Here is a 27130-nt window from a genome sequence, read left to right as displayed (position 1 = left end):
CCCCCCCCCCCCGAATACCCCAACAACAACAACCCCCCCTAAAACTCACCAAATAAACCCAACAAAAGTCTCCTCCCCCACAGTGCTGGCCAAGCCCCCAGATGGCGAAGATTCAGTCTTGAAATAGTAACACTTTTGCGATACGTACAAATGGTATTATTCTAAAAATAGCTTATCCCAAGTAATTAAGGTCCAAGAATTTCTTTTAATATTGGTGGGAAGAGAAAATCTCTAATGGTTTTACCAGAAAGAAGTCCTTAAGATACTACATCTTTAAAATCCTTTTTGTATGTATGCTAATATAGTTATAGATACTTGTTTTTTAAAGGTTCTTTGGTCTTCAAGTAATTAACTCCACCTGCTTTACAGCTTGAGTAATTAAAAAAGTAAGCAAGAGCCCAAGAGACTTTTTTTTTTCTTCCCTCTGAAGGAAATAACTTGAGAGACTGTTTCTCTTCTTTTGGGTCTTCATATAGATGCTCACATTACTCCTTATATATCATAACCTAAAGAAAGGCTCTCTGAGGAAAGTTTAAAGACTGTTTTAAGTTTGCATTGTAGACAGAGGTAAAATTTGCATTTGGCTCATGGATGCGCTTTTTTGGATGCCTTTGAAACCAATAGAGGATCAAGTCTGTGCAGCATGAATTCAAATAACCTTCTAAAGTTTTTCTCCAGATGAAACATTATCATTTTGCTTGGTAATGTTTCAAATAGAAACAGCCTAGATTCAACCCCCTTCAATTTAAGATATAGCTTCAAAATAAGGTAGAACTATTAGAAATGTAATTTTTGACCACTTTTATAATAGAAGAGAATTAATGAAGAAAACTCAGACCAAAACAGCTTTAACGAAGATTAAAATTAAACAATTTCATCAGTTAAAAAAAAAATCCCCTTCTCCTTTTCTCTTTTGTTTATTTTCTTAAGAAATGTTTGGAATATATTCCTCTTGTATTTTTTTGTTTGGTTGGTTTTGTTCTTTTTTTTGGGGGGGAGAACCTCACTTATTCACTGGAGTGTCTTTCTGTTTGTTAGTTTAAACAAATGCAGTACTTTTGACTGCAGCCTACAGAATGCATCTGTTCTCAAGTAGCTTAATAGAATGTTAATCTGTTCGATTAAGAACTAAGTACTATTTTAATAGCCTTGCACCTACAGAAAAAAAAGGGAAAATATGCACTGACAAAAAAGGAAATATGTTCAGTATGTAATAATTTCACCCCAAAGAGGGCTAATCACCCATTAAGTATACAGATTACTTGACATTGGTTTTTCCTTTTAAAATACAGCTGGTATTCTGAGCAGTGGATTCACAGTTGTTGAGGACAGTATCCTTCAAGAAAAGAATAACTAAATAGCTTGTTTAATAATCCTGCAGGCTGTCTCTTTTCCAGTCACCAATATACATCAGGCCACTCCTACAGTTCATACATTAAATCACTAGCTGCTCTTTTGAGAGTGTAAATACCGTTGCCATCGCTTCCATGGTAGACCTTGCAAATCGCTTACCTTTTGTTAGTGAACAGGAGATGTGTAAAGGTGGCCAGAGTTAGGATACTGAAACTGTGTTCAGTGAAGACATCTGTCTGTATGAATATCTGAAGTGCAAGAAGTTTTGCTTAGATAACTTCAGCTCATCGCTTGAGCCATTTAAGAGGGATCGTACAGAAGTTTACTACAGTTGTCTGATCTAGGTCATTGAAAGTCAGCTGAGCATCTTCTTGTGGAACCCTTGTTCTTCCAGAGAAAGTGTATTTCTTCATCTTACTTCTTTCCACTCCAAGTGAAGGCTCTGCTGGGGCTTTATATCATTACCATGACTAAAGGAGGCTTCGCCAATCCAGCTCTTTAAGAACCACCAAGTTCTGCCATAAGTGAGCTTAAGTCATGTAAATGGTTGAGGGTCATGAATTAAGCCCAGGAAAGAGTGCTCTATAAAGCCATAAGAGCAGAAGATTTGGGTTGGGATTTTGTGCTTAAAAGCTGTCTCCTAAATCAGTACTTAAAAGTGAACAGATTTTGCAAAACGTGTGGGATACCAATAAACAAATCTTTGCAATCAATGGAGATGGAGAGTACCAAGTTATGTTTGTTTAGGTACTTAGGTGTGGGAATTCAAGTCTAGACTTGGGATTTGTAAATATTCACTTGTTTATGAAGATACCAAAAAAAATCACCCGCCTTTTAAATGGGTAAGAAACCTTTGATATGTATTTCCGCATGAAAACTCATCATCTTCTGAGTTATTTGCTAGCTCTTACGTATCTCAGTGAAAGTTATGTGATGTGAGCAATTGGGTGTCTGTCACATTTTACATGCACCCTGTATCTCATTAAATCTCTGTCCTAGCTTCAGTCTGTTTTCCTTCCATTGCACAGAGGGTTGTGAGAATGTGTGTACATAGAAAGATTGATCTGTGTGAGAACTGTATTTGATAGCTGGAGAAATGAAAACAAATGTGTGTAACAAGGTAAAATTTAGAAAAAATAATAAAATTATTTTTCAGACCATTGCCCTTGCAGGAGCTAGTAAATGTTCCACAGTAAATACAGTTATCTTATGAAGTGCTGTGCAAAAACAGGAATTTGGTTACATCACTGAAACATGCAGCAAAAGGCTTTGGTTCTTTCAGCTCAGCCTTACCTTTGGAGACACTGCTGTGCTATTCTTGCAGTAGTAGAAGGAAATAAGCCATTTTATTTAAAAAAAACAACAACAACAACCAAACAAAACCCCCCACAAACTTTCTTTCTATACTTTTTCTTTTTTTTAATTTCTTTATACCAAAGAAAACTAAGATTAAATTAATGGTGCAAATCAGCTTCATGAGATTCAGGATGAAATAACAATGCTTTCATTTTTCAAGTGTCCATCTGCTAGATATCCATAGAAACGTATTTGGAATACATTGCCCCTGTGAAACTTATTAGGAACTGATAATCTGTGAAAGTTTGCACTCTTAAGCAGATGGAGTAAATGTGGTGGAATTGTTAGAAGAGTGTGTCATCTGAAGATTTCCTTTTTGTATGCTGTGAATGATTTGACATTTGCCCTAAGAACTGGGTTTTTTGGCATCCCAAGTATTTCCTGAGTGGCATTGCATGTTAACATGAAAGTTATGCCTGGAACCATAGCCTGAGCAATTAATGATAGATACGATATTCAATGAAGGAGCATCTCACAAGTGAGAATACATCTTTGAGGGGGAAGGAGGCAGAGAACAGATAAAACATCAGGAGAAACCAAAGATCTTGCGACCATCGCTCATCCTTCTGCACGCACTCAGAATGTGAGAGCCAGACCTGTCATGGAGAATTGAACCCCGAGGCAGCAGAAACCCCAGAAGAAGCTGCCTTCATCGCTAATTAAACAATTAGGCATTTAAATGTTTCTCAAGACCGTAATGACTTTCTGCAGTGAGGTGAGGTCCCTGTGTCCAGCTGGAGCTTTTTAGCCTCCTGCGCCCACCCAGAGCCCTGTTTGAAGTCTGACACTGGGCTGTTGAAGCGCAGCCGGTGGCATCCAAGTGTACAAGTACAAGCTTGCAAAAAATATCGAGCAATTTAATGACAAAGCCCATCTCCGGCCGTCTACAGACCCTTACCTTCTGCAAGGGTGAGATTTCATCTCGGGCTGTTAGTGTCCTGTATGTCATTGTGTAGAAAGCCTGATATCTGCCAGAGGAGAACTGCTGTGCTAACGCTGCTGAGCAAGGCTTTCCAAAAGCTTTTTCCCTCTCTACACCCGGCAGCGCAGGCATGCTTCGGAGTGCCAGATGGCCTGCGGTAATTTTGTGTAACCTGCGACCCACCTCCGTTGCCCTGAGGGCCGTTTCAGCTGCCGGTACTATCTTAGGAGTGCACAGATAGGACTGAAATGCCATCTTTGCCTACCTCCCCCCAAGAGTATGCTCTTTCTGTTGCACTTCCAAGAGAGCACGCAGCCCTGTCCCTTGCTGGATAATGATCTGATCTCATTTTGCTTACTAACAGTTCTGCAGGAGTGTTAAATGCAGGTTAGACAAAATACTAGATCCTTCTAGTGACTCATTTAGTCCCTTTCTTCTTCCCAGCTGGTCTAAGTCATACACAGCTGTGAGAACATTAGCTCCGAAATTGTGAGCAGCAGACACTTTATATGCGGCGATGCATTCCTTTATATCTCATGGCCCACATGGTGATAGCTTCTAAATCCCTTATCATAACTGCCTCAGGCTGGAAACAATTTTTTTGTACCAGCTGATGTAAAGATGACATTTCTTGAGCTGAGGGAATTTAATGTGATTGTACTGTTCTCCAGGCCTCAAAAGATTATGCTGTGACTTCCATTCATCACAGAACTGGGGCTTTTTAGTTGCTTTTTCTAATTCCCAGATAGGAATCATGAAATTATTTGGGGGGAATAATATTGTTCAAGAATAACTGGTGACAATTACACAAAGGTGTTTTATTGAGCTATTTTCTGTGTTATTCTGCAAGAACGGGGAAATGAATAAATATGTCTGCTAGTAAGACGTAATATTGCAATGACTGTGCTTTGCCATTGTTGAATGTTACAGCACCTGGTAGCTTTGCAAATGTATGCAAAACCTTTCTTCTTTAATTGGCTCTCTTTCGGTATTTGTCTTGGTTCATCTTCTGTTCAACAATGGTTGTTTTCATGTTAATGGTGGCTTTTTTTTCCAACTCATGGATGCACAGTGCAGGAAGCGTAGTGGAGTCTTCCCCTCGTGTAAGGTGTGCTCATCTGCACAGCTCCTTGTTCTCTGAAATGTGAAGGGGATTGTGTGTGTTCAGGACAACTTGTATTTACTGAAGAAGCAGAAGTTGAGCCCAAGGCATGTTTTGCCTGTTTTCATACATCTGTAATATTTTTTTTTTAATTTTTTTTTTAAGGGATTCAATCAAATGTCACTTGACTAGTTCAGAACAAATGTGGCTGCAACCTGGTTGCTCAGGCTGCTAGTGCATGTGTGCATCCTGCATCGGAAATTTGTGGTTTTCTCATGCAGGCAGTGGTTTTAATGCATTTGAATATGTAGTCTTCACTGAGCTCCATTCCTTCAGACGAGACCTCTAATTTCCTGAGAGTTCCATGCCATAGGACAAGTCAGGATTAATTGCCAGCACATCACATTCCAGTTTACTTGAAAATGAACAGTCTTAAAATAGTTATACTCTTCCCTATTATTTGTCCTGTTAGTTTACATACCACGTGTCTTGGGTCTCCTTTATAGCATACTGTTTCAGAAATGTTTTTGGGAGCAGAGCTGGGTATGAATGCTCTCAATAGCACAGCACACTGAAGGGATGGTCTTAAAGCTGGTCTAAGATGGTCTTAGAGCACGTCAAAAGGGCTGAGCGTCCTTGTGGATGTGTAGGTCCCTTTCTGATCTGGTTATGACTTCTGTTCCTATCTGTATGGGATATTTCTTTTTTTTTTTTTTTTTTTTTAAATATGACATTGATTCTGTAGTTTCTCAAAATGTGGTGTTTGCCTGTGACTTGAAGCTGTTGCTTAGAAGTAATCCTTATCTCCCTGCAAAAATGCCCTTGGATGTCAGCGTAATCACTTGTGTTGCCTGCCCTTGCAACAAAGGGCTGCGGGACTAGGCCTGGTGTCATTACCTTAAATACTAAAAATTGGGAACGTGGTTAGAAGTTGATGCCACAGAGTGAATATGGTAAATAACTTAGCAGGTTCACAAAGCTGGAAGAAATTTTTGCACACTTCTGTGACATCCAAAGGTGTTCTGTCTCAACTGTGGTTTGCTGTTCTTGAGAGTAAAACAGTCTCTTTTGAACATAGTGTGTAGTTTTACCATACTGACGGGTTCCCAAAAAGCTTTCAACCACCACCACCACCAAAAAACTTGTTTGGGTTTGGTAATGTTGAAAAAGCATTGTACTGTCACCAAACCCACATGGGGACAATCAAAGGCTTGACTTTGGAAAATCAATTCTCCTTGTGGACAACACATTTGCTTTGTTGCAGTTACCTTATTCTTCAGTTTACATGACAGACTGTCATGAAAACAGGATTATTGTTTCTTAAAGGCTCATGTGTTGCTGATACTCCTTTCCAGCCTGAGAACAGCAACTTATGTCATAGCGCTTACTTTGCTGTGGAAAGGTTATGGTGTCGTGAATTGATGGTACCATTATTAGTTCAGCTGTGTAACTGGTAACAAGAACATAGGAACTTGTGAACCAAAATAGCATTTTAGATAGATTTCTCTAGGGGAGGGAAAAATTGACAAGATCCCACTGATCTTTTGTTTTGTTACTATTGTAGTGAGGGAAGTTTACTTGTCCAAAATATTAATGAATAAAAGGAGCTGTGAATAATGAAAAGCAAACTGCTAAGTGTGCTAGTTAATAAATTACAGGTGATTTTTGTTGTTGTTGTTGCTATGTTGGCCCAGTCTTATTTGGGAGATACATCCTCTTTTTTTTTTTAACAGTTTTGGAAACTTGATTTTCACAATGGTGAATTCAATTACAAAGAAAAAAACCACTTAAGTATCCTTTCTTACTCTATTTCTTTTTTTTCCCCTCTGCTTTAAATGTTTGTGTGCTTTCTTGTTTGCTGTTCTTTAATTGCTCTGTCTTGAAGTTAGCATTCTTAGAGAGGGGGCTTTCTGATTCTCCTCCTGGTCTTTATTGTGGCTTCTCTGTCTCCTTTCCACTTGTCACATTTCCACTTTTAAAATTTTATTCTTACCTTCTTTCTTTTTTTTTCTAACTTCATTCCTTAGCACACCTATTTTTGTGTATCTCCTCTCTGTATATCATGGGGGGGGAAGTTGGATAGTAGGAATATAAGAAAGCACTTGATTCACAGAAAACCTATTCTGACCTTTAAAACACAGCAGATTATTTTTCAAGATATCTTAGACTGCGTGACCACAGTGCAGGCTCTCATTAAGTGTTTTTATTGTCTTCACGATCACTTGCAATATATTTGAAAATGTCCGCAACGTCCTGACAGAATATAGTATCTTGGAAGCTCTTAGTAAATTTAAATAATCTCACAAGAAGTTTGATGGTATTGCTTCATGGAAATGGATTAGCCTAGGTTAACTGGGTCTGGTGGAAAGGTGAGAATCTTTGCTGTACCTTTTGTTTCTGGATGTGGGAAGTGTAGCTAATGCCCACAGGGGGTGGAAACTGAAATCATCTCTCTGGAGGTGCAGCAGATAAGAGTTTGTAGTCATGTCTCTGCAGCATAATGTGCATTTCATCTTCAGGGTGATCTGGTGCCATGTGCTAGTGGAGATCCTTTGACAGACAAACTCACGTCTTGTGTCAGGATGCAACTCTTGGTTCCTAACCTGTAACTTGTGTCTTTCAGCACTGGCAGAACTAGAAGATTTATACCCACCTATAGATGAAATGCACATTGTGTGAGCAGTAAAAATGGAGGAGGGCAAAGAATGCAATCTGCTTTTTCCACCAAGGGAGAAAATATTGAAAAAAAAAATTCCCAAACAAAAAAACCCCTATTGCTTCTGTCAGTGGCCTCCACAAGATAGGAGATAATTGCACTGATGGAACCCACCATGTCTTTTGTGACAGTAGCAAGGACCTTCTGAGTCCTCAGTGATAAAATGAATGCTTGCTGCAAGAGGAGGAGGACTTTGTTTTAATTGCTGAGGGACCATCAGCTGGCTGAAGGCATGGAGGGAGATTTCTGTGTCGAGGGAGGGATGTTCTCTGGCAGAAGGGGACATAACACAAAATTTACTTTTCCATTTTAAGTCCTAGTAGAGAGTTAGTATTGCACCAATATATATTTGGTATATATTGTGCCCTGAACATTTTTTAATGGCTATTTGGCTTCTGTATGAGACGGTAAGAAGTGAAGAAGGGCACAAGAATTACAAGCTTAGCAATTGTTGTTGTCTATTTTTCTTTTTTGGCATTTTGCCTGTTCAGGGATGCTGGGTCACAAATATTGATTTCTTGTTTTTTCCTTTTTAATTGGGAGGTGAGGGAACTGTGGCACACAACTGTACTGTTTTATGAAAAGTAGGGGAAAGCTCTGTTCTTTTTAAATCTATCTCAGCATTGAAACTGGATCTTTTTAGAAAAAAAAAAAAGGTCAGATTTGGAACCAGTTTCCAGTGTCTTTCAAAGCTTTAGAAAAAGCAAAGCACACGGTCGCACAGCCTTTAGTAACTCACTGTCTGTATTAACTCAGGTTTCATCCAGGCTAGGGCTTTTTCAAAGTTACTGAATTAACTTCAGTAGTTAGTGTGCAGCATTGGCAAAGACAAGGTGACAGGGGATTTTGCTGCTTATTCATGGAAAAGCTTGCCCTCCTCCCCCTTCCCTCCAGGCTCTTTGTCTTCCATTCATTTTATACTTAGCATAGCAAAAATCATCAAGAGGGCAAGGCTGGGTCTCCCCTTCTAAAAACAGAAAGTATTGCCCTTGCTTAAAAAGAAAATGTGCTGAAAGTTCACAGCCTCTCTAGCTGGTTAGTAATCGTGTATTTTGTTAGGATCTTTTTTTATTCTGTATGCCTTTTTCTTACGCTGCATTGTTCTGGTGCTGGTCAGTCATGCCTGCAAAGCTCGAGTTCAACACTTCGCTGAAACTCATTAATGTCATGGTCGTCCTCTCCACTGCGAGCTCTTGCCTCATCAAGAATAAGTAATTCTACATCACTCTGCTTCTTTTGTGTGCTGAGATTTCCCTGTTTTGGAGCAGAAGTAATGTTTTCCTTATAATTTTTTTTTCCCAATCACTTGTGCTCTTGCCTGTTTTCTTATCTCTCTCTAAGTGATTGGATTACATGAATTATATTAGAAGTTTGAAATTCATATTCATCAACTCTTTTGTTTGTTAATCAGTGATACTTGTGAATGCAGAGAGGATCCCATTTTGTTAATGGCGAATGTCTAACATGACTGACACCAGTCACACTGGCTTCCTCTTCCCCGGGAGTAGGTTGCGTGGCTTTTTGACCTGGAAGCCTGCACAATTTTTCTTGTAGCTATCTATGCTAATGTATGGTTGCATTAATGAAAGGAAGGTTGATACAATAAGCTTTGGTGATTTGCTTTTAATAGTTTTCCATTTCCTATGCAGAAATGCTTTGGCTGTGAGATATTTCTATTTCACAGCTCCATTGTACTTCAGAAAGAGTGTTCAGTCACTGACCTCATCCTAGGGTTTTCATAGGGTGTTTGAAGATAAGGTCCAAGACCATTAACTTAAGGATGCATTTGCAGTGGGCTATAGCTGCTGAGGAGTTACCTTTGGATACTCTGTCAAGCTAAAGGACAGTGGTTTCATTATCCCATCCAGATAATGGAGAAAATGTGCAACAGGAGGTGGTAGCATTATTTGCAGATGTTTAGCAAGAGCATAGTGTCAGGTGAGAGGCACTTTAGAAACTAGGGACTGAGTTTGAAAAATTGATAAAAAAGATGTCCGCTTAAGCAGAAGTCTGTTTCCAGTAATTTTGTGGGACTTCTCCCAATCTTTTGTTTTTACTGAGAAAAAGGTGAGTGCATCATGGCTGTAAAACCTTCAAAGTGCTTCTCTTTGCCCATGAGCATTACCTGTGCCTTGCCCGGTTCTGCCCTGCTGTTGTCTTCTCTGTGAGCCGATGTCATGTAAACCTCACCCGGTCTCGGTTGTGGAGATGTGACTATGTGAGAGGAAGAGGGATGCACAAAGCTGTTTGTCACCTCTCCGTCTGTGGCATTAAGCTTTTGCTCTCTTACCAGGTCCCCTTGGTGGTTGCATGTAAGTGAACTAACGTAGTGAGAAAGACCTGATCCCTTCTGAACTTGGCAAGAAAATTGTTCAGAGGTGGATGTGTGTTTTCCTACTGCTACTGTTTTTGAGTGCGTCCCTGAAGACACGACTTGAAACCAGTTTGTGCATTTCTCTGAAGCTTTGTCAGGTCTCTTGAGCAGGATTGCCTTCAACAGTAGTAGTGGATGCAGAGCAATCAAGGAAGATGAGGATGGACATCTGATGTCATCTGCCTGCCATCCAGCAGTGCTGCTAAATCCTCCTGTCCTGGGTTTGGACGATACTTTGCACAAAATCCTGACTGGCTGATTAGATACAAGCATCATGATAATTAAACAAGTAGAAAATAAATAAAGTATCACCACCTGCATAGCATGAGTATGAAGACGTAGGATAGCTCTATCTTGCGTGCAACTGGGATAGTCTTTCCCGCTAGCATTTGGATGCATTCATTACTTAATGTAGTTACTGCTGGGAACGTACTCTGCCAGTTTGGGAAGACACGCAGGCCCCAGCAATTTAGTGTGCTGTCTGTCAGCAGCAGCACAGGGTTTGTTGTAGCTAACAAGGTCCAACCGGGGCGGATTTGTAGACCCTGCCCTTTCTCTCTTGGTCTTTTTGAGCCAGAATGGGATTTGGTTCCTGACCTTATTTGACACTGCAGCTACAGCAGCTCATATTGTGCCCTTGGACGTTTCAGAGGAACTCCGTAAGCACACGGCTATTGACATCATTATTTGGCCAACGCTCACATTTTTCCAGGTGTGTCTTCCTGGTTACAAAGGTTGAATTTCAAGGTACGTTCCCACATGATGACAATATATCATCTCTCCTAATTGTATCTCTTCTAAAAGGGCATTTCTTTGTCCTGCTGTTTTTAATCGTTATGTATGCTTAATTCCTGCTCGGTCAGTAGTACACAGGATGATTCACATTCCCAAACTCACTTGACTCTGAGAGTCTAAATCTGTTATCCTTTCAGAGAAGGGAATATATTAGAAACTGTTGACTTTTGTATCAGAGAACAGAGGTGAATAAAAATGATAGGAGAATTGTAAATTCCTTCTATATGCTTCCTAACACTCGTGATCAGAGACAATAAGAGATCAGGCTCATTATTCTAATTGCTTTGCGATAAGAATGCATTCTTCTCTTCGTATAAATAGCCATTGCTGCTGTGGCAGCAGTGTGGATTTGTGGCAGCTGAGAATGCAGCCTCAATGCAAATGCTGTGCTTTCCTCCTGTGGCATACTTTTGGAAACAAATGTTATTTCTTGGATTAGAACAGGTTGTGACTTTGAAAGCTGCTGAACTGCTTCAGTTTCAGTGGAAGTCACTAGAAGTTAAATCCTTTGTGGGGTTCAAGCTCATGAAAGTTTTGAGACTTGTGCAGCAGCTTAACTATTTGAACAGAGCTTAGATACCTGCATAGATCCTGAGAGGCGTGCTTTCCAAATCAGGGCCTAATTCATGCCTCTCCTTTAAATCTGATTTGGGATAAAATATTAAGTAGTGCAGGAAAAAAAATCTCATTCCAGCAATTCCCATATAGTCAAAAACCCCCACCCCAACCCAACTGTTTAATGGTGTTGTGGGCCTTCGCTGTTATTGCAGGAGCCAAAGACAAGCAGGAGGCACGCAGAGTTATCAGAGTTAGGACCAAACTTGAAGGTGCTTTATCAGATTATGAATAAGGTGAATGATAAACTAGGGCTGAGAAGCTGGCTTTATGTGGACTGCTTAATAAGAAGAATTCCCTGGTAGCTTTCTCCTCATCTATCAAAGTTAAGGTTTTTTTACTCTTAGAATAGATTATTTATAATAGATGTTTCAGTGGAGGTAGGGGCACAGGACCATTACTCTATTCCGTTATTTAAAGAGAAATAAATAGCCCTGAAAGCAGGTATTAAATTTTTACATTATAGATTAGGTAATATAGTAAAAATAAACTGTACAGTAAATGTAGAGACAAAATTGAGTAGTAAATTCTTACTGCAAGGTGCCTTCCTTCTTCGCTTGTAAATTACTTAATTTCCTGCATTCGACATGTCGCTCCCATTCCCGCATCCACCTTGCGTTAAGAATCAAAGTGAAAACCATCAGCTGCAGCAGTCTATCATTTTGTGTTTCCAGTGGAGATAATTTAAGTATAACACAGTGACATTGAATATTGATAGAAAGATGACAGGCCGTGATTAAAGTTTTGTGCTGGGTAAAATAAATGGCTGGAGGATTGAAGAGAAAATGACAAAAATATTGTTCAGTATTGTGTGGTATCTTGTTTTTTAATAACACTAATCAAATGTCCATTATTGGTTTTAAGCACTAGAAAAATTGTTCTTCTTCCTTGTTTTGAACAGGCCTTTTGGGAAAGAAAAAGCAGACATAAAATACATATGTTTCACCTACAATACAAGGTGGTAGTTCTGTCCTTAAGATGCTGATATCAGGGTTTTTTTTCCTATGGCAAGGGAAAGATACCATGATTCTTAGCAGATTGTTTTTAGATTTCTGTTTAGATTCTAATCCTTCAGTATCCAGGATGCCGTAGATAATGTTTTACTAAGTGGAGAAAGAATTTGTGGATAATAAGTGTAGCTGATAGGCTTAATTTTTTTAAAACATGTAGCAGAAAATACTCTCAGGTGTTTATGTTCTTCTGTTTACTGAAATCACTGTGAGTGGCCATGTATTTTCACATGAATATTATTTCTTACTTGTTGTTATAAGCCCCTTTCTGTGAAAAATTCTGAATGTCTTAATGGGAAGGAGTTTAAGAAATGTTTTGTGAAGTCAGTTTAAATTAATAGCATTTGAAAGATCTGAGAAAATTCCTTAGGAATCTTAAAAATCCATCCATCGTAATAGAATGCATTTATCCATTTTTTCTTAATTACACAATTTATAGAATTGGTGGTGTAACCTCATTATGCATATGTACAAAAGGTCCCAAACTGATTTAAAATATTAATGTGAGAATGTAATGACTCTTCATGTGAGAAATATTTTGGTTTTTCTTTGCGGTGGGGGAGAGTGGAATTTATGGGAGAGGGTACAACTTATGTCTGGTTCATCACTTTGTTAACAAATACAGTTATTGCTGTAAAACATAATGCTTCATTAAAGCAAAACTTATGGAACTAGAGAGAAAAATGAAATTCTGGAAGGAGATCAGATATGCTGGTCCCGCTTGCAGTTGGTCCTGGGCAGTGGTTTGCTTCCAGCCCTCCCTCCTAATGCACGGTTTGTCTTGCTTTCTGCACTAAAGGCTGTATTCTCAATAATGTATTTCAGCTGCTGATAGAAATCATTCGGCTATAAATCCAAAGTAGGGATTTAGCTGCCTACACTCGCAGCTCCCCTTTGTTTACCCTGCTTTGACAATTTGGTATGCACATTTGAAAACTCTGTCCCTCATTTTGTAGCATTGTGAAATATGTAGTAGTTACATGGTACGTTGATTTTGCTTCAATGTCACTCCCATTATGTTAAAAGGGAAGTATTTATGTGAGTTAAAAAGGCTTATTTCCTTCATGTATGTACATCTTCACATCCATCTTCACATACTATAAAGTTCTCCACACAAGGATAAAACAATACAATTAGAATTGTTTACAAATAGAACATAATTGTGAGTGAACAGCTGCGTGGTCCTTAGTTGCTGGCTGGGGTTAACCCACGACAATAATATATATAAACATAACGTGTAATTTAGATGTTCTCAGCTAGTTAATTCTATAGTGCAGCATACGCTTATTCTGTGTACGGTCTTTCATAGGATCTTTGTCTAAAGACGCTACCTGGAGCTACCGCAAGTAATAAAATGACAGTGTTACCTGCTAGGTAATAGCAGGGAGTGGGGGGAGAAAATAGAGGCAGAAAGAAAAGAGTTAAGTTTTCAACTGAAAGGAGTATAAAGACCTGTGGAGGTTGTCCCTGCGGCCAGAGCTGCAGAAATATGCTGTCCCTGGGGTGAAGTTCAGACGGGCAAGGAGAGGTGTGAAAGAAGCAAGGTCCGTGCAGCAGGCAGCAGCAGTCTGAAGGAGGTTGTGCAGCCTTTGAGTGGTTGCATTCCAGCGTGGCATTTTTCGGTCCAAAGTGGTTTTGTTAGACTTCAGTTCCATTCTGTAAGTATTTTTTTATACTGTGCCTAGGGCGTCTACAGCATTAAGTATCTCAGACGAGCTATTTGGGGTTCTCCACTAGGACTCGTCTGAAATTTGGCGGATGTGGGCAAGGAGGGGCTTGAACTCTTGCTCTTCTTTTTGCTCGCAAAACCAAGAAGTGCTAGCTTCTACTCCCAACACAATTGAAAAGACTGTGGTGGGTGTTCCCTAGCAATATCATAGAGGTTAGATCGCTCGACAAAGACACAGGAGACCTGGCTCCGGGTACTCTGCCTGCTGCACCTCCAGGTATACTCTGCCCTGCTACGTCCCTGGGTAGAGGAGAGGATGATGCCATAGCCACCACATTGAGGGCTGGGCTGGGGGCTCTGCTCACCTGTCCCCTCAAATCTGTCCCTTTCTGCACATTCCTTTCTGCTACTGAGCTGCTGTAGAAAGCAGAGCCACTGCTACCACCCATTCTTCCAGCTGTGTCAAAGTAGCATCCACATCTCTGTGTTGCACTATTGTGTCCTGTCTGGGTGTGCTGGATGTCTCTTGGATAGGACTGCTGTGCAGAGGACTCATCTGTGGCTCATAAGGTTTAGATATTAGAAAAGTCAGCCCAGAGCAAAATTTTTAGGTGTTGAAGATGTAGGAGTCTAGGAGTTAGATGGGGATTGTGAGGATTGCTTTCTTGGGCTCTTGTGTTCTGGTCCAGAGTATTCTCCAGTAGGTCAAACATCACATTTAAAGAGGGTCAACTACTTGTTGTTTTCTAGATATTATTGTATGTTTTGTAAGGGAGGAGGCAAGGTCAGAGAAGCAAATTGCTTGTGCCAGAGAAAAGTACTGCAAGCTTCAGACTTTGCCTAGGAGTTCTAGCTAGTCTCCAAGGTAGGTGTTGGAGCAGGTTGTCATCTCACAGGGGAGTGTGGAGTCTCCTGACCCTCTGGGAGTGAGTCTTGTTTTTACATGGAGAAGTGCAATAACAGTGCTGATCAGCCAACAAGTGTTGTCGGTGAGCTTTGAAGGGAGTAGGAAGAATGTCTCACGCACTGGGGGACAACCACGTGATTGGAACAATATGAAGTCAATTCATGAGATTTTGAGCTCCCGAGGAGATTGTAGAGAAGAGACACAATGCAAGGAATTGAATTGTGAAATTGAGGTTGTATGAAGGGGTTTATAGGATTAGGGAGACTTGCAAGAAAAAGCCAAAAGGTTTTGATTTCAGATGTTTAGAAAAGGTGACTTTCTAGTGCGCATGCCAAGGAAAAGAAAAAGTTTTGCTGTTCGGGCAGAGTCCCTTTTCCTGCACCTTCTTTCTTCTCTCTTTTGTGTTCATCAGCTGAGAGCCATGATCTGATGAGCCCCAGCTGTATCTTCTCCATTATTAGTCTGCTGTTGCACACCAGCCAGATGGGGAGAACAGGGTTATTTATGTGCCTCCCTCTCCTTAGAGCCTCATGTGACCCACTGATAGGAACATTGTAGTCCTTGGTTTGTTCAACAGATTGGTTGTAGGCATCTTAAAATATAACAGCTATGGTTAAAGATCAAGAACTGATCAGGCTGGAAACCTGTGTTTATAAAGGAGAGAAGCAAAACATATTCCTGAAGTAGTAAATACTTCTTAAATATAAGAAGGGTTATTAATGCATGACTGTGAATTAATATGATAAATCAGAGGGGTGAATTTCTGCTAACAGTAAAGCAATATGGTTGCCTGCCTTCCTCTAAGTATTGTTACTGAATACTTTCTTTTACTTGCCTCCTTTGTTCACTGCATGGCTGTTGCCTTAAGAAAAGACAACAAAGAAGTAACTAAATGTAGAGTAAGAAGAGCTAGTTCCTTCCCTAGGGTGCAAAATATAAATAGAAGTGAGTGACCAAAATACAGAGAAACTTTCCCTAGTTTGTACAATAGATCAACAAAGAATGGGGATATACAGCAAAGTCTTTTGATTCACATTGGCTTTTTCTGCAAGCCTCAAAACTTTCCAATCATTTTAATTGTTGTAATGAAAATCCCTGTTGTCTCTGCCAGACTATTTTGCATTTCGTTTGCTTTCTTGTCAGACAAAACTGCTGTTAGGGTCAGTGAATGCAGTGTTAACACATGTGCCAGGTACTGGGAAAAGGTAAGTACACGCTTTCCTGAATCTGCACCTTAGTGTGGCTCACCTAGTAGAAGGAAGTTGTCTAGAGTATTTCTTCTTAGTGATGGTTAATGTCCCCTCATAAATTAGCTTTTGTTTATGCAGTTTCTAAATAAATGTCTTACTATGTAGCCTTTTATCTTTCGTCTCACTCTCTTGGCTTTCAAGATGTGGCTTCTTACAAGGATTTACCTTAAAATAAGCAACATCTTCTATCAGCACAGTGTTGACCTCAGGGTGTTATAAACCACTTTTAACATTTCATTCACTAAGGGGCATTCCTAAAAACTAGAGATGATGAGATTTACAAGTAGTGACATCTCCCTGTGTTGATTTGATTTGCTTTTGAGGAGATTTTGGGGGACTTTGTTTTGTTTTGGTTTTTTTTAAATGGGGTTTAATATAAAATCTTTTGGCTATTTTTACATGGGCATGTTTTCATTTAGGCTATAGTGTCAGGAACTGAATGTGCCTTTTTTTGTATGTATGCAGAGCCCTCAATAGGAAAGTCGTGTTCTCGTAGTTCCAGTTAGCACTATAAATAGCTTTAGAATAATGTTGTGCTGAGAGCCACATAGAGAGTTCCCATTAGTAACTCTGGGAATCTTGTGAAAAGACAGAGGAGCAATGTTCTTTGGACTTCAAGGAAGAGAGAGAGAATCCTTGCTGGATATGCCTCTCAACATGCATTTCACCCAACGTTATGTGTAGATTGAAGCTATCCTCTAGTTTCCTTGTACCCTCTGGTCTCCGGTGTTGTTTCCTAGAAAATTACTTGAGACTTGGTAAAGGCATCTGCAATTACAATTTCAATTGCCACTTTATGAAGAGAACTCAAGGATAAACCTCTCTGTTCCACATTCATTTCTTCCTGTCCATAAACGGGTCTGTTTCTCTGACAGCTCTTTCATCATAATCAACTTGACCTAATCCAGAATTCTCCCTGCTGCGTCCTTTGTGTTGCTGTGGATGTCTGAGCCATTCTTCAAGTCAAATTAGGTCTGCTCTTGTAGGCTCTTTCTGCGTAGTATCCTTGAGATAAGACCTGTCCCAGCTATCCATCCAGCTAAAAAATTACTTGAGTCTTACATCTCACCTGCTTCAACATCCATTTCCCTGGCCGTGACTTGACAAAAGCAGTCTTGCCCTACTCTCATCCATTCAAAGTGCTGTTGCCACTGCGATGACTGTTCTTTCTCTCTCTCTTCTTCTATATATATATTTTTTTTTAATTCTGTGTTTCTGGTCATTTAACTTTGTTTGCTTTTCTCCATTGGTTCCCTCTGTCCTATCACATTAAATGTAACTACTAGAGAACTACTACTACAGTGTCAAGGCTGCTCACAGTCTTTTACCACCTAGTGAGCCTTTTTTTTTTCTCCTTTTTTTTTTTTTTTTAAACATCAAAAGACTGACTTCCATCTGCAGATGTTAAACTACATTGGTATCAATCACTTGCCTAGTGTGTTTTTTATATGAGCATCTTTTGCTTTTCTTAGATGATTCCTTTATGGAGACAGGGAGATCTTGGATATCCACTGACCTGTTTCATTGGCCTCCTGCAAGTCCTTAAAATGCTCATTCACTGTGATACCTCAGTGTGCTTGACAGTGATTAGACTAATAACTTACTGATGTAACTAATTAAACTATTCTACTGTATCTAACATGCCATGTTCAGTCCACTGTTGTCTCAGTGTTTCTTTGAACATCCTTGTCTGTATTCTAGCTCTTCTGCTTGTTTTAAACTTAAAAAGTCTTTCTGAGAAAAGGGCCATCGTTGTAATCCGTTTGGTGTTTGTACAAAGCCTGGTACTTTGGACTCGTGAGCACTCCGGTGCTTGGAAATTCGCAGTCAGTAGGTGATTAAGGTATGCTTTGTTGTTGCTGGTTCTATATAAATGGTTGAGGGTTGTGATTTGTTGTGGATTCCAGCAAATTGTTCCTAGCACCTCCATTAAACTTGCCACGTATGCCACTTTGATAGTAATGTACAAACAGGTGTGTAACACCTAGAGGTTGATACATCATAAAATATTTATAAGTATAGGAATAATAGAAAATGTGATCCAATCTCAATCCATCATTTTGAAAAGTTGTATACCTGAAAACACTCACTGTGTTCAGTACAGGCATCCACATAATTTTGGCTTCATGGAGACTGCAAATGCACTTTTAGTGTGGATTGAACATGATTAAACCAAACTCTGAAATTCAGTTGAGCTTGATTTTACACCTGATGTAAAAGCTAAAGATTTTTGCATGTTGGGGACAAGATAATTTTTAATAATAATTTGGTATCTGCTTCTGTGTCAGATACTTGCAGCTTTCAAGCAATTTTCATTCAAAAAGTGTGTTTGAAAAATGCTTCTAGGCACTGAATTTCAAAATACAGACTAAAAGAGGTAAAGTCCTTGGGCTTAGGTATGTTCAGAGTACCCAAGTATACATGCATTCGATGATTTCAGTTGAAAAGTTCAGCGTAACATCTTAGTATCTTAGTTTAAGCTGTATCAGAGTTTTACAGATATAACGATAAAACAAAGACATCCTTAAAATAAAAGCAAGCTATTAGCAGTATGTTCAGTAATTGCTCATTACTAAAATGGGTGTAAAAGTTAGACACAATCAAAAGCATGTTGACTGATAAGCTGAGTTGTGGCCAAATAACTGCAGCCCAGGCACTGTTACGCTGTATTTTTATATATGCTGTTCATCATCTCCACTGTGAACGCTACATACATCACTATATCTGCTGTAGTTTTGTCAATAGAGCTCTTCATTAAATTGAATAGCCAAAACAAGCTATCCACTGGAAATTATGATTTAGGTCTCTAGTGTATTTTCTGAGCCTTTAATAATAAGCCGTATATAGCTGCAAACAAACTTTTTCAAAGAGCAAGCAAATGGGCTTATGTATATCTGCAGGGAAGTGTTTTGACCATGATGATGTGACTGACAAGCAGAGAAACGGTGGGGGTTATTTTAATTTTCTGGCTTGGTAAGTGCAATACTACCTAGATGGAACACAAATGTAATCCAGTGAAGATTTTTTCCCTTCCTAATTAGTGATAATCTGAACTCCTTGGGGGAGACCAATTTGTGGACCTCATGCTGCATTCTGCCTTCAGTAAACACATATACTGACGCTAAGCACAGATGAAATAGCTCACCTTCTGGAGCTTAATTTTGCTCTCAGTCTCAAAATACTGCTGTGTGAATTTTACAGCTTGGCATCTTGTAGAGTTAAAAATGTACCTTTGTTAGATTAATGAATTCATTGTGAGCAGAGCAGCTCCTTTATCCTTCATTTAGAATAAAAGATAAGCTGGTATTTAATTTAGTCAGAAAAGTTAAAATCAGTTATTTTCCTTCTTTTAGTCATTTATAATTGCTTCTGATTATATAGTAAATGATATAATTTGAAAAGCATTGTGAAAAAAATATTGCAGTTATAGATATTAGCATTCAAATCTGGAAGTGTGTATTGTCATGGGAATCGGCACTTCTGAGTCCCATCCCAGGCTCTGCCACTGATCTGCTATATTCTAGCAGGCAACCTAATCTTTTGATTCCTTAGGGACAACATGTATTAAATGGAGATGTGACCGCATCTCTTACAAGCAGTGTGATGTTAGTGTTCAGTGTCTTGTTCTGAAAAACTGCCTATGCCTAGAATTCCTGTTTACTTCAGGTGAAAATATCTATTGGATGGATCTCAGGAGCAGTATTTGTAATGTACATGGACATCTCTGAGAGATGATCAGTGGATTAAAACTATGAAGAAGTCTGATATTTTGAATTTCCTAATACTTTGGGGTTTTTTTTGCTGGATAACAGAGTAGAAAAAAAACCAAAGCACATTAGTGAGAGATAAGGACAACCCTCAAAAGTATAAGACCAAAGGAAAGGAAGAGTATTATAGTTTAATCTGATTCACCAGACTTGAAGCAGGCACATTTCAGTGTAGCAAGAAATTTAGTGTACCTATTTTCCAAAAATTAGAGCTGATTTAATGCAGTAAATAGTGTGATTGTTCATACATGATCTTCTACATCAAATTGAGGAAAACCACATGACTGCTTTTAGGGTGACAGGTGCGTATATTCAATAGCATGAAGGAAGGTCTGGTTGTGATTGCAAGACTCCTGGACTTGCGTCTGATCAGGAGAAGGTCATGTGTAGCCAGTGTATGCCATACAGTTGGAACATCTTAGCACAAAGGGGTTTTTTTATGGCATCAGCTTTGTAATAGGGCCATAATTTTACTGCTTTTCAATTTGAAATAGCTTGTGTTATCTCTGTGGAAGTATTTGAGCTGCTGCTGTTTTTCCGTTGTTCTGATTTTCCTATCTAATAATAATCGGTCACCCCAAAAGTTACTTGAAATAGCAACTATTCTCTCTGAAATGCAAGTTTTTTTCTTTTGGCTTTTATTTCAGCTGTGGGAGCCAGCTGCTCCAAAGAGTGTGGGAAGCTGACTTGGAAGCCTGTCAGCTGTTGATCCGAGGGTTTCAACTGAAAGAAACCAGTTGCTGTGTTTTTGAGGAAGAGGAGAACCAAATGGATGAGCTGGAGATGTCTGCTGATGGCCCATCTGATTCTGAAAAAAGAAGAGAAGGTCACTTTCCAAAGGGCACAGAGCGGAGCACTGTTCCCTGCTCCAAACACAGTGAGCTGAAAGAGGTATCTGAAATATTCTACAGCCGCATCTCAAGCAATACTGCCAGTTTTCTTTTTGAGAGGAGTTGAATCTGGGTGACGGGTCAGCAGGGCAGGTTAAGTATGAACTTAACATCTGGCCTCCAATCCGGGACAGGAAAAAATCATTTATTAGCTTCTCAGAAGCTCTTCAACCCTTTTTTCTTTCACCATCAGTCTTTTTTAAAATGTGGAAATTATTCAAGCAATAAATATAGAATGTACGTCAAGATTTAAAGGGAAAATTAGTAAGTATTTAACACAATTTATGAGCTGTTCCTCATCTCACTGATGAGTTTCACTCGAGTTAGTTGTGCTGACTTTTTAGCCTGGATCTATGTTAGCTGAAGTGGGGAGAGAGTAAGTTTTCCTCCCTTAGTGGAATGGTCAAAGGCTTCCTAGCTCAAATGCCAGTAGGCTTCCAGCATCCAGCAAATATTAAAATGAGGAAAAAATTCATGAGCCTTGAAAGGTTTGACAAATTTCTTTTTAAGTTTTCCTGTTCTGCTCTGGAATGCCATCCTTGCTTGAAAAATGTACAGCTACCTAATAATCCTTTAACTGTGCTGCCAACGTAAACAAGTTGTTAAAAAGCTTCATCACCCAACAGCACTACTGTGACAAAAAGACCCTCCAACATGAGTTGTCAGTTCTGTTACCTTGGAATTTGGTTGACAAAAATTAAAAATGTGCCTAATTGCACCTGGTGTTAAGAGCTATTGAACTGTGCGTTAGCTTGAAAGCTGATGCCTAATTCTGCATTTATACAGGCTGAGACTTAGTGGAAAGCAGGCCCTTACCTTACTGTTAAATCTCCTCTTTGTTAGCAAAATTCTGGTTTTAAGTTGGGCTCCAATAGTACTTGCAGCCTTTCCTAGGGAAAACGATTTATGAACTGACTCCACATAGAGAGCGTTTTTATTGCCGATGGTCAGCTGTGGCTTTGACCCCCCACTCCCCCCTTACTGTATTCCTGATGAGTCTGCTGAAGTAATACGAGGGGTTCTGTTGGTTATGGAAAGCTGTGCTCCCCTTTTAAAAGTGCAGTTGAGGGTTTGCGGTTTTGTGACTGTTTCTGTAGCACTCTTGAGATTTGTGCTGTAGATGATCACCTATTTCGCCCCTGGAAGTCCAGATCGTTTCCCTGGAAATCAGCATTGCTATCCTGGACTGACATGTAGGCAGCTGAAGTGAGGTGACTTCTGGTTCTGGGGAGAGGAGCAGGACTGGAGAGGGACAGGTTTCCTGTATGTTTAATGGAGGAGGAAAGCATATTTGCAGTGCTTCCATTATGCTCCTCCTTTTGAACTTGCTTTTTGATAATTTCCTCTCTGTTTCCATCAACCATAGTGGGAACTTAAGGAGACTAACCCCCTAACTTCAGCTCTTCATCCAGGTGCTTAAACTTTGTAGTATAAATGCCTTTGCCTGGGATCTGGACTGTCCTGGTATCCTGAATAAACTCCATTTTGAGAATGTGCCCAAATCAATTCAGAAGCTGATGTGTAAATATCAACGTGAAAATACACATCAGTGAAGGACCTGTGGAGGGATGTATTCCTGCATCTATTCCCACAGCGCTCTTAGGACTGACAAACTTGAAAGAAAAAAAGAAGCAGTTTTGTTAGTATAAGAACATTAATTCATTTTCCAGCTTTTAGGAGTTGAGCAACACAGCGACATTTTATCATGGTTTACTTGACAAGCCGCCTTCTGCTTCAGTGCTGCCTGCCGCTTGAACCATTGGGGCAAAATTACAGATCGGTGATGACCTCAACCCATTGCAACCATAACAAAACCCAACATATAGAATCTGTTCTGGTTCTGCTTGCTTTTATAATTTTGGAAGCTGGGATTTTTTTTCCCTTGTTGTGGGGCATAGAAGTTTTACCCAAACAAGTACATTTTAGGTAGTGAAGCCAGGAGGATCTCAGTAGGAGTGACAGGCAGTATCTAAACTTTTAGAGAAGAGCTATAGCATAACATTCCCTAACATCTCCTAGTAGTTCATCACAAGGCAGAATATAAAACCAAACAAAAAACCTGACACATCACTTACAAATCATGCTAACTTCCAGTTTTGAACATGTTGAAGTGCAAGGGAGAATGTCTTGATTTGTAAATGGACTTAGTTGAAAGACAAACCACTTCTGTAGCATTTAAGTGCTCTGTTATATGCCATTGTATTTTTTTTATTTAAAAATGATTTAATGTTTGTGGAAAAAAAATAATAGTGGTGTGGCTTTTAGTCTCTAAATTTAGCCATTCGTATGACTTTCATGGGAAAACTTACTGTTGTCCATTAGTAGTGAACCTTTTTGTAGCCATTTATCAGCAAGTGGGGATACCTAATAGAGAAGCATGTATTTGTCAAAATACTTGGTTTGATATTATTTAACAAGGCTGTGGTGTCCCTGTGAGAGGAGTAGCTTGATGTGGTTGCTGTGTTTCTAGAATGACTATTCTCTTCAACTGTGTCACCTCTGTTCCCCATTGGGGAATTTCAGGAGCGTGCTGTTGGTCACTGAAGCAGAAGGAAAGAGTGGTGTTCTTTGTATTTAGAGGTTACTGAATTATTTGCTTCAAAACAGGATAGCAAAGGGTAATAACAGCATATGTGCATATATGCCTTGGAAGGTACATTTCATTCCCACGTGATTGATTTACTTTACGGTGAAATGCTATAAATGAAGCTCTCCAGTTATTTATCATGTCATATCTGGCTAAGTATTACTGTGGAGTGGATATTGGTTTTGTTGATGTATACTATAAATACGGTTTTCTTGCATATAACTGTGTCTTACTGTATAGGTTTCATTAGAAAACAAAGAAACAAATAAGAAACATAACAAGAATATGAAGAGCAAAATAGACAAATGGAAAGAACCCTTCACTTAGATCCTCAGATACTGCTTTGCAGAGGGGCTGTTTTTCATTTTTAATTAAATATCCTCACTAGATCATAAAATATGACATGTTCTGGTATAAAATATGTAAGGTATAAATTCTTTGAAAGTTCAGATATTTTACCATTGTGTGTGAGCACAGGTTTATTAACTGTCAACAGTTATTTTATAGTCTTCATAACTGTGTTTTCTAAGACAGTACAGATTTTTTTTTTTTTTTTTTCCCCTGGTTTGTCTATGTGGTCGACTGTGGCATCCCAAAATAATCTGGTAAATCAGATTTCCTTTATAAGACTGACTGTTAACCAGGGAAGACAATCACATGCTTTGGCAGCTCAGCTTGTTGAAACATCATTACCAATTTTGTGGACAAAACTAAATAAAGTGAGGCCAGCAAAAATCATCCCGTGGAACACTGAGTTACTTAAAATTTAAGATGTACTCCTTTCAGTTACAGATAACTCATTAGATTATAGTATTTTACAAAAATGCTGAAGCAAAATTATAGACAGTATTACTAGCCTCAGTCATGTGAAAGTCAGCTTATTGTCTAATGTATTTAATATAGATTCTTGAATTTTCATGTAAGCCTGTACTCTCCAGCTGGTAGCTATTGTGATGAAATTAGGGTGCCCCATCACTGCAGTTACAGTTTGTCTTTTTGTGACTAACTGAGCTTGATTTTCTCCCAGGTCTCTGAGGAATTAAAGATGGGTTCTAGTTTTCATCCCAGAAATGTTCCATACTTTTAAACTGACTGCAAGTTTTTTGCCCAGGTGACATGTGAGTGAGGCGGAAGATGCTATGATCATTATTGCATAGTTAGATACATATCTGGGTGATTGCTAAAATACACAATAGTAACATTTCATTTCTCTTCAGACATTAACGCCTGCTTGTTCCACTCCTTATGATATCTTGCTTTATTTTTTCCTTGTTGGTAATGTATGCATAAGCAAAACCTTTTTATAACACCAGAAACACCGATGATAACTAATAAACAGAGAGGTGTGTGTGTGCTGGGACCTCCCTAACACCAAGTATCTTGATGAACATGAGTATGTGTGCACCTGCAGGCTTGAGTTCCTGACCTATCCTTTTTTCTTCTTCTTCTGCTATCTGGCATGCTGTGCAGTGCTCCCTCTTAATCACTATGAAGGAAAGAAACACCTACTAGATTTCAAGAAAATTGAGGTGATTAAAGTTACAAGGTAAAAACCAAAATTCAGTAGTGTTATCTTTTGTAAGTCAGCATTTTTGGTAGTTAGCCCATCAGAATTCTTTGTGGATCGTTTCTCACTTTTTCACCATAAAAGAAGCAGAGAGTGGGTGCAAGAGTAAGGACTGCTGTCTTTTCCTCACCTCTGCATACTTCAGTTTTGCCATCTGGGACGATGTTTCGGGGTCTTCAGTAGAGCACTCTGGTGTTGGGTAGATGTTCTATAATTGCAAAGGCTTCATCTGATTCACTTTTTTTAAGATACTGAATGTTCTAAGTGATACTAAGTGGACAATCATGAAAAAATAATAATTAATATTTAATGTGGTGTCGTTAAAAAGAAGTCATCACAGGATATGACACAACATTTTTCAGAATTTAGTGGTAGCAAGCACCAAGAAAGCCTCTGTCAGCAGGCTGTAACTCATTACTGTGCATTGAGATAGCCTGCGGTCCAGGGAGCAAATGTGCAATGGGTAAAGGACAAAGCCTTTGGAAAGCTAAATAAACTGTGCATTCATTTGAGTTTTAATTAAATGTTGTATTTGTAGAGCTTCAAAAATAATTTGGAAACTTTAAATTTAATCTTTGTTTTAAATGTCAGCATTAAGTGTCAGTGAAAGTCAGTGTTTGAGTGTTTTTTGTATTAATCCAAGCTGGAAAGGATTTCTGCAGCAACAGGCAGCTGGCTTATATGTAATGATCAGATCATCGTCGTACAGTCACACGTGTTCTTGTGCAGTAAGATGCCCCTTAGCTGCGTGTGATATTGTTGTGTAGTATCTACTGATAAAAATGCTAACTCTTTATCTGGAGATCGTAGCATCTCAGTAAGCTCAATGCTTACGTGTATTTTGCAGTAAAAATCTAATCAGAAAACTAATATTACAGTTAAAAGAAATCTGAGCAACCTCTTTTCAGATAGATTACTGAAAATAGTACCCAGTAATAATAATGATCTTATGGCAGAATAATGATTTTGCGCTTTATTACATATATATGCACATACCTGTGATACTAAGTATTGTCCTACCAAAGCAATATCCCTATCTCAGTTTATTAAAGAATATCAATACTCTCATGTGTGATAAGTATTAATGATTTTCTAATAATATTAACATTAAATTTCTTTGCTCCTCAGCTAATCAATGAAATGCTGGCTAATTTCTTATAGGCTTTACAGATGAAGCAAGTTTTGAAAGAGGAACCGACTATAGTTAGCACGTGTTACCAATACAAAACATCAGTGGGGTTTCTCATTTCTCCTGCCCAAAATCACTTCCAGGGTTTGTGCCAAAAAAATTTCTGTAGACACTTGAATGGTGTATAGATCCATAAGAACTTAATAGAAAAGTTTCTTTCAATCTATAGTTAGTCCTTCAGTTTTAGAGGCAGCACTCCTTGTGGGTTTTAACTGGGAAGCCAAAGACAGGCTTTGATAAAATGTATTCAAATTTAGCTTTAAATGTTGGGTGGCTGCCACTGCTTCAATATAAATGCAATTGAAATGTTTCATGCGTGTGAAACAAAATGATGTAATAGTTCAGCTTGTATAACTTTTTTATGTGCTATATGGTTTTTATAAGTTCCATTGAAATCTTACCGTTTATATAGCATGTATCTACCATATACTTAATAATTTATCTCTAACAGGTTATGGAAGACATTTCATTTGGAGCGGAGGGTCATTTATCTGAGGTAAGTGTTTTCTAGGCAATACAAAATGGTGATACTGTACAGACTTTTCTGGGTCTCCATTAGAACTAATGATACTTGTTTTTATAGTATTACCTTTGGGTAAAAATTGCTAGAGAGTGTGTGAGCACTTAGAAAAGCCACAAAGGCACAACTGGAGCGGGCCTTGTTTTTTTTTCTTTTTTTCTTTTTTTTTTTTTTTTTTCATTGAAGATAATGGCAAAATTGCTGTGTATTTCAGGGAGTTTATAGTTAAATCCTGTGCTAGTGCTTTTAATACATACTGACAACAGGATGAGTATGTTAGGGAAAAGTAGGACCAATAATACTTAGCCAACCTCACTGTAGTACTGTAATGATGTTTAGGAATGGAAGAAAATCATGATGCTTTACTTATTTCCTTGTGTACCACTAAAAATACCTTTGAATTTACTTTTGAAGTATAAAAACATATTGCAGCAGAATACAGGGTAGTAGGAATTTCACCTGACTAAAAATACTGGGTGTTTGTCATTTCACACTATTTTCATAAATAAAAAGATGTTGGATCCTAGTCTATATAATTAAG

General features: G+C 38.8%; 1 protein-coding gene across 1 annotated transcript in view; it reads left to right on the top strand.

Annotated features, from left to right (window-relative positions):
* DISC1 (disrupted in schizophrenia 1) overlaps window positions 1-27130 on the top strand; it is a 186129-nt gene that overhangs the window by 140702 nt on the left and 18297 nt on the right. Inside the window, 2 exon segments of the mRNA XM_010562955.1 lie at window positions 20484-20727; window positions 26521-26565. Of these exon segments, the coding sequence (XP_010561257.1) occupies window positions 20484-20727; window positions 26521-26565 (289 nt within the window).

The sequence above is a fragment of the Haliaeetus leucocephalus genome, unplaced genomic scaffold (assembly GCF_000737465.1).
Source record: "Haliaeetus leucocephalus isolate CR32 unplaced genomic scaffold, Haliaeetus_leucocephalus-4.0 Scaffold162, whole genome shotgun sequence".
Taxonomy (NCBI): domain Eukaryota; kingdom Metazoa; phylum Chordata; class Aves; order Accipitriformes; family Accipitridae; genus Haliaeetus; species Haliaeetus leucocephalus.
This window is presented reverse-complemented; position numbering and strand designations above follow the sequence as displayed.